At 42.6% G+C, this 8,638-nt stretch overlaps 1 protein-coding gene across 1 annotated transcript in view; it reads left to right on the top strand.

Moving 5' to 3' along the window:
• Positions 1 to 861: 861 nt before the first annotated feature.
• LOC139021872 (cytochrome P450 2C19-like) overlaps positions 862 to 8,638 on the top strand; it is a 32,892-nt gene continuing 25,115 nt past the window's right edge. The window contains exons 1-3 of the mRNA XM_070432666.1: positions 862 to 1,119; positions 3,278 to 3,440; positions 3,595 to 3,744. Of these exons, the coding sequence (XP_070288767.1) occupies positions 952 to 1,119; positions 3,278 to 3,440; positions 3,595 to 3,744 (481 nt within the window). The 5' untranslated portion in view covers positions 862 to 951. The remainder of the gene's footprint in view (positions 1,120 to 3,277; positions 3,441 to 3,594; positions 3,745 to 8,638) is intronic.

Raw genomic sequence — 8,638 nt, 5'->3', positions numbered from 1 at the left:
TAGACACTCAGAGAAACTAACGTTCGGGGGGGACTTGGTTTTATTTTCCTAAAATTGTTCTTGAGGCAGCCATAGGGCACCACAATGGGCATTAGAAAATGTAATTTCCAATCCCAGTTTTGTGACTTAGGAGCTATGTGACACTAGATGGGTGTCCTGTTCTGTTTTCCTTTCTCCATTGGAAAAATAAAAATTAATAATTTCTCTTTTCAGTTTTTTTATTTTTGGTGGGGGCATAGTTTGATGTTAAAATGTGTATAAGTTTACTTAACTAACTAGCAATGCAATTTGGGGATTCAAGCTTAATGAGTTACGTTCCCTATGCTGTTAGTATGGGTCTTCAAAAGGCTTGTTTATATACAAGAATTGCCCCCTAAGGTATGAATTCTCAACTGGTCAATAATCTGTGAATCCAGAATATTGAACAATTTTTTAAACAATCCTTACCTGAGGATATGTTTTTATTGATTTGACAGAGAGAGAGGGAGAAACATCGATATGCAAGAGAAACATCGATCGGTTGCCTCTTCTATGGGCCCCAACTGGAATGGAAACCGTAACCTTCCCAGTTATAACGGGAATTGAACCCACTACCTTTTGGTGTACCAGACAACACTCCAAATCGACTGAGCCACGTGGGGTGGGCAAGAATGTTGAGCAATTTTTTTTTAATCAAAACATTTACTTTCACTGGTTCTTAACCATGTGGATGTTTAAAAATAAATAACAGTAGCTTGGCTTTACCCCAAACTTATTAAACCAGAATCTCAGGGGTGGGGATTTGTAACTGAGCAACAGACCAAAGTCCCTTGGAGAAAGAAAGATTAAAGTAACTAGATCTAGCTGGTTAATCACCCTTCGAATCAAAGAGGCACATGCTGAGTAGCAGGGAGTGTTATGAGCATTTGGAGTTTAAGCTCCCAGTAGACTCAGTAGGAAGAGAGCGCTACGATGGGCCCGGTTGTGCTCCTGGTGCTCTGTCTCTCCTGTTTGCTTCTCCTGTCCCTGTGGATACAGAGCTCTGGAAGAAGGAAACTTCCACCTGGCCCTACTCCTCTCCCAATTATTGGAAACTTACTCCAGCTAGATGTGAAGAACATCAGCAAGTCCTTAAGCAATGTAAGTACGTTTTGTGTTCTTCCAGCAGCTTGCCAGGGGTAAGGAAATTAACATCTACTTCTAAATAAAATAGTTATTAAAATATGTGTTAAAATCATTAAAGCATGTCATTGTAAAGCAAGTACTCCCCGTAGAGTATTATTTTTGACTTTTCACCCACAAGAACAGTGAAATAAAACACTAATGCATTTTATGAGTGAGGTACTTTAGGACTCTGTAGGCTACAATCAAAAAATAAAGTAGCAAAAGATGGGAGAGCTGCTGCCCTGTTTAGTTTCCCCATTATTTATGGCGATTTTTAGCTGAAGATAAATGGTAAGAGAGATGTTTTTGGTTAGAAATTTCATTCAAGAAGTCACTGGAAGAAGATTTGACTTTGGGTGGTGGGCACACTATGCAATATTCAGATGATATATAGAACTGTACACCTGAAACCTATATAATTTTATTAATCAATGTCACCCAATAAATGTAATTTTAAAAGGAAGTCATCGCCCTAGCCGGCTTGGCTCAGTGGATAGAGCGATGGCCTGCGGACTGAAGGGTCCCAGTTTGATTCCGGCCAGGGGCACATGCCTGGGTTACAGGCTCGATCCCCGGTGGGGTGGGGGGGGGGTGGTGTGCAGGATATAATAAAATAAAATAAAATAAAATAAAATAAATATAAAATAAAATAAAATAAAATAAAATAAAATAAAATATATTTTATTTTTTTACAGAGAGGAAGGGAGAGAGAGAGTTAGAAACATCGATCAGCTGCCTCCTGCACACTCCCCACTGAAGACGTGCCCGCAACCAAGGCACATGCCCCTGACTGGAATCGAACCTGGGACCCTTCAGTCCACAGGCCAACGCTCTATCTACTGAGCAAAATCGGCTACGGCGTCTCTCATCATTGATGTTTCTATTTCTTCTTCTCTCTTCCTCTCTGAAATCAATAAAGAAATATATATATTTTAAAAGGAAGTCATTTATAATAATAAAAGCATAATATGCTAAAAAGACCGGACAGCCGAATGACCTTCTGGACAAAGCTGGGGCTGTGAGGGCCGAGCCCCTTGCATGAATTTCGAGCACTGGGCCTCTAGTCTACTATATAAACACCATGTTTTGTTCAGAATAGGTAGGAAAACTGTACTTCTCAAAGGAAGCAAATTATGCCTGATATCAAGGAAAAAACTGGGATTAGGAATAGTGCGAGTGAAAGAGAGAAGTTATCGGGGCCAGCTTGCTGGTAACAGGATCCTTTGGGCACAGCCAGCAGCTCTGTGGCTGCCCGTGGCCCGGACTGCTGAAGGTGGAAGAAACTGCTTGTCCATGAGCTGCCGCATGTCCTGGCGCTGCCCCCGTGGTGCTCCCTCCTTCTGTGTTAGTAATACAGAGGATCATGAACTGGGCTGGGCATTAGGATCATCCAGGGTGAGTTTCTTTTTTACATATATATATATATTTTATTGATTTTTTACGGAGAGGAAGGGAGAGGGATAGAGAGTTAGAAATATTGATGAGAGAGAAACATCAATCAGCTGCCTCCTAGACACCTCCTACTGGGGATGTGCCTGCAACCAAGGTACATGCTCTTGACCGGAATCGAACCTGGGACCTTTCAGTCCGCAGGCCGACGTTCTATTCCACTGAGCCAAACCGGTTAGGGCCAGGGTGAGTTTCTTTTAAGGATAGGATTCCAGGACTCATCACAGGGCTACTGAATCAGAATTCTGATGGCAAGAGCTACCCGGGTGATCCTGAAGGAGCAGGTGGGATCATTGGAGATTGACATATTGCTAAAGGATCCGAGGTTTCATAAACAGAGGCTCAAATTTCAATCTGTACATAGCAGTTAGGGGATGCAGAAAAAGCACTGAAATTCTCTGACATCCGTTTCCTTATTGGTAAGTGGGGCAAATGAACCGCTGACGATGCTGCTTTGAAGATTAATTGTAATACGTGTACAATTTACCCAGGCTGTTGCCGGGCACATAAGTGGCAGCTATTAACAATCACCCTCATATTTATGTAGTAACTTCAGAAATATTCTAGGCCATGTCACCGAATAAAAACATAAACCAGGATGATAATATCATTCTGAATCAGGCACAGTGTATTGTCAAATAGTGACTTCTTTGGCTAACATTTGAATCTCCTTTCCACTTGCCAGCTCTCAAAAGTCTACGGCCCAGTGTTCACTGTGTACTTTGGCATGAAGCCCACGGTGGTGCTGCACGGGTACGAGGCCATCAAGGAAGCCCTGATCGACCGGGGCGAGGAGTTTGCTGGAAGAGGCAGTTTCCCAGTGTTTGAGAAAGTTAGCCAAGGGTTTGGTACGTGTGCGTGTGGAATGGGGATGGGGAGGATGGAAAATAGGAATTTGAAGATCTCTTCAGAAAGCTTGGCCCAATCGGTGTGGACGCCAAGGGTCAGCTTCCTCCTCCTTGTCTGGGACCTCCCTGCCAATTTCTTTTTCCCTCCTTGTAGGAATCCTTTTCAGCAGTGGAAAGAGATGGAAGGAGATCCGGCGCTTCTCCCTCATGACCCTGCGGAATCTGGGCGTGGGGAAGAGGAACATTGAGGACCGGGTTCAAGAGGAAGCCCGCTGCCTGGTGGAGGAGTTGAGGAAAACCAATGGTGGGTGATTCTATGCACTGTAACTCTGACCTTAACATTTCAGGGTGATCAACTCCTTCATATGGGTGTGGTGTCAGCCTCCCGTGGAGGAGTGAGGGTCTGAAGCAGAGCGCCAGGGAGGTTTTGTGTGTCCGTGCTCCTTGTGCGTGCACACCCTTGATTGTGCATAGTGTGGATTCAAAGGGTCGTTCGTTCCTATTTTCTCTAAACTTTAACTATTTTCACATCCGAAATCACAAAGAATAGTTTTTTTTAAAATTTGTTTTATTGCTTAAAGAATTACAAAGAGTATTACATATGTCTCCTCCCCACCCCCACTTGACATTCCCTGGCCTCCCCTACCCCCCCCCAGTGTCTTGTGTCCATTGGTTATGCTTATATGTATGCATTCAAGTCCTTCGGTTGATCTCTTACTCCCACCCCCCTACCCCCCAACCCTCCCCGGCCTTCCCGCTGTAGTTTGACAGTCTGTTCGATGCTCTGTATCTATTTTTGTTCATCAGTTTATAATGGTCTTTATTATCCATAAATGAGTGAGATCATGTGGTATTTTTCCTTCATTGACTGGCTTATTTCACTTAGCATAATGCTCTCCAGTTCCATCCATGCTGTTGCAAATGGTAAGAACTCCTTCCTTTTTACAGCAGCATAGTATTCCATTGTGTAGATGTACCACAGTTTTCTAATCCATTCATCTGCTGATGGGCACTTAGGCTGTTTCCAAATCTTAGCTATGGTAAATCATGCTGCTATGAACATAGGGATGCATATATCCTTTCTGATTGGTGTTTCTGGTTTCTTAGGATATATTCCTAGAAGTGGGATCACTGGGTCAAATGGGAGTTCCATTTTTTGTTTTTTGAGGAAACTCCATACTGTCTTCCATAAGTGGCTGCACCAGTCTGCATTCCCACCAGCAGTGCACGAGTGTTCCTTTTTCTCCACATCCTCTCCAGCACTTGTCGTTTGTTGATTTGTTGATGATAGCCATTCTGACAGGTGTGAGATGGTACCTCATTGTTGTTTTGATTTGCATTTCTCGGATGATTAGTGACTTTGAGCATGTTTTCATATGTCTCTTGGCTTTCTGAATGTCCTCTTTTGAAAAGTGTCTATTTAGGTCCTTTGCCCATTTTTTGATTGGATTATCTTCCTTTTGTCAAGTTGTATGAGTTCCCTATAAATGTTGGAGATTAAACCCTTATTGGTGATAACATTGGCAAATATGTTCTCCCATGCAGTGGGCTTTCTTGTTGTTTTGTTGATGGTTTCTTTTGCTGTGCAGAAGCTTTTTATTGGATGTAGTCCCATTTGTTTATTTTCTCGTTAGTTCCCAATGCCCTAGAAGCTGTATCAGTGAAGAAATTGCTTCGGCATATGACTGAGATTTTGTTGCCTTTGGATTCCTCTAGTATTTTTATGGTTTCCTGTTGTACATTTAAGTCCTTTTTCCATTTTGAGTTTATTCTTGTGTATGGTGTAAGTTGGTGGTCTAGTTTCATTTTTTTGCATGTATCTGTCCAATTTTCCCAACACCATTTATTGAAGAGACTGTCTTGATTCCATTGTATGTTCTTGCCTCCTTTGTCAAATATTAATTGAGCATATTGGTTTGGGTCGATTTCTGGGTTCTCTATTCTATTCCATTGATCTATATGTCTGTTCTTGTGCCAGTACCAGGCAGTTTTGAGAACAGTGGCTTTGTAATACAGCTTGATATCTGGTACTGAGAACCCACTTACTTTGTCCTTCTTTCTCAGGATCGCTGCAGCTATTCGGGGTCTTTTTTTATTCCAGATGAATTTTTGGAGAGTTCGTTCTAGGTCTATGAAATATGCCGTTGGTATTTTAATGGGAAGTGCGTTGAATTTATAGATTGCTTTGGGTAGTATGGACATTTTAATGATGTTGATTCTACCAATCCAAGAACATGGTACAAAGAATAGTTTTGAGTCATGTTTTGACAAAGTCAGGGAACAATGTTTTTGCTATAGCATAAATGTGGGTTATTTATTCCAGAGCACTTCACCAGGTGATGCTTGTCAAGTGGACGTGGTGGGAATGACCTCATCACACTCTTTTTTTTTTTTTTTTTTTTTTTTTTTTTTTTTTTTACACTTTTATTTTTTTTTTTTTTTAAATTAAATCTTTATTGTTCAGATTATTACATTTGTTCCTCTTTTTTCCCCCCATAACTCCCCTCCTTCCAGCTCCCACCCCACCCTCCACCCTCACTCCCCACCCACTGTGTTCATCCATAGGTGCATGATTTTTGTCCAGTCACTTCCCGCATCTCCCACACCCCTTTTTCCCCCAAGAATAGTCAGTCTATTCCCTTTCTATGTCCCTGATTCTATTATAATCACCAGTTCATTCTGTACATCAGGTTATTTATTCACTTGATTCTTAGATTCATTTGTTGATAGATGCATGTTTGTTGTTCATAATTTGTATCTTTACCTTTTTCTTCTTCTTCCTCTTCTTAAAGGATACCTTTCAGCATTTCATGTAATACTGGTTTGGCGGTGATGAACTCCTTTAGCTTTTCCTTATCTGTGAAGCTCTTTATCTGACCTTCAATTCTGAATGATAGCTTTGCTGGATAAAGTAATCTTGGTTGTAGGTTCTTGGTATTCAGCACTTTGAATATTTCTTGCCATTCCCTTCTGGCCTGCAAAGTTTCTGTTGAGAAATCAGCTGACAGTCGTATGGGTATTCCCTTGTAGGTAATTGAGCCTCTTTCTCTTGCTGCTTTTAAGATTTTCTCTTTGTCTTTTGCTCTTGGCATTTTAATGATGATGTGTCTTGGTGTGGTCCTCTTTGGATTCCTTTTGTTTGGGGTTCTCTGCGCTTCTTGGACCTGTAAGTCCATTTCTTTCACCAGGTGGGGGAAGTTTTCTGCCATTATTTCTTGAAATAGGTTTTCAATATCTTGCTGTCTCTCATCTTCTGGGACTCCAATGACTCTGATATTAGACCGCTTAAAACTGTCCCTGAGGCTCCTTACACTATCTTCACACTTTCGGATTCTTTTTTCATTTTGCTTTTCCAATTGGGTGTTTTTTGTCGAATCTTTGGTTTGATTATTGTACTCCTCTGGTCTGCTATTGGGTATAATATTCTTTATTTCAGTCCGTGTATGCTTACTTTCTAATTTCTTTATCGTAGCATCGAGGGTCTCATTAGTTTTCGTGAGGCTCTGCACAAATTTATGGCAAGCCCTCAAAATTGCGATTCTTAGCTCCATATCCTCCATTTCTGTCATGTTTTTTTGTCTCCGCATCTTTTATGCTTTCTTGGTGCACCCCCTTGTGGTCTCTGTGCGCAGTCTTGTTCTAGCCAAGCCTTAATTGTTGTAGTTAACACTAGAGGGATTTGACCCCCAGGTCGACTGGCTGTGGAAATCAGCTGTGTGGAAAACGTCTGCCTTCTGGGGAGGTGCTAGTCCAGCCTTTGCCTGAGGCGATTGGCAAATGGCTGTGCGCAGGCTTTGGGCGGGGCGGGATCACCAGGGCGGGTGGAGGGAGCAGTTATGGCCACGCTCAGTCCCGTTCCCAGAGGCTCTGCTTCTCAGAACCCCGGCAGCCGCTGCAAACCTCGGAGAGAAAGCTGCCCTCAGGTTCCAACTGATGCCGGATAATCCCGCTTCTCCCGTTTGAGTCTGGGTCCCTAGAGACTCGCCCGGATCTGGAGCCCAGAGTCTGAGACTCACTCCCGACCGAAAACGACAACCGCGCCCTCAGCCACCAGCCCGCTTTGCGCGCGCACCTCGGTACCTTTGTATTTTCCACACTGCGCCGCCTCTGAGCCTCGATTTGCTGTTCTCTTTCCTTCTAGTTGTAGAGTCTCTCTTCAGCCAGCCTTCCTGTGGTTCTGGGTGATGTCCGTTCAGTCTTTTAGTTGTATTTTTGAAATGGTTGTTTGCGGCAGTGGTCTCCGGTGTTTACCTACGCCGCCATCTTGGTCTCCTCTCGACCTCATCACACTCTTATGAAGCATGTAACAAGTAGCATGTGCTTGCATTTCATTGGCCTAGATTTGCATGGTCAGCCTCACAAACATCTCTTAGAATGCCTTTAAGGGCCCAGTCCCAAGGTTCGAGCCAATAATGATGCCATCTATGGTATTAATTGCTGAGGCATGTCTTTGTACAATTCCCATCACTTATGATTTCTCTGTAGAGACAGCACTATTTTAAACATATTGGCATTAATTACTTTTTGTTACTCACTGTATTAATTTATGTATTTTGAATACATGCTACATTAAAATTCTTCAAAATACAAAAAATGCTAAGTTATAAAATGTTTAACATTATCAAGTACAACTTATCCTGTCTTCTCTAAGTAGAATTTGGCTCTGTTTTCAGTTTGCTAAACTTGCCCCAACTTTGTTGGACTTTGGTGACAAGTATGTGGCAATTATCTGCCTTCCACAGCTGGTGTAATGATCTGAAAAGTGCTTTGTCAAAATGACACTGATTTTTGGCTTGGTTTACAAATTATCCTGTTTTATTTCTTTTTTAAAATATATTTTTTATTGATTTTTGAGAGGAAGGGAAAGAGAGAGAGAGATAGAAGCATCCTATATAATAAAAACCTAATATGCTATGTGTCTAGTCAGCCGTTCAACCAATTAAAGCATAATATGCTAATGATATGCTAAGGCTGCTCAACCACTCACTATGACGTGCACTGACCACCAGGTGCCAACCCTCCAACCTGTAGGTTAACATGCTGCTGGGGTCCGGCCGATCAGGACTGAGCTAGACGGGCCGGACATGCCCTAGAGCACTCCCATGGTTCCTCCCTGGCTGGCCAACCTCCCGCATCTCTCCCTGGCCCTGATCGTGCACCAGTGGGGTTCCTCGGCCTGGCCTGTGCCCTCTAGCAAT

Source organism: Myotis yumanensis, unplaced genomic scaffold (genome assembly GCF_028538775.1).
Source record: "Myotis yumanensis isolate MYYU_CA2020_CCGP unplaced genomic scaffold, mMyoYum1.0.hap1 SCAF_13, whole genome shotgun sequence".
Classification (NCBI taxonomy): domain Eukaryota; kingdom Metazoa; phylum Chordata; class Mammalia; order Chiroptera; family Vespertilionidae; genus Myotis; species Myotis yumanensis.
This window is presented reverse-complemented; position numbering and strand designations above follow the sequence as displayed.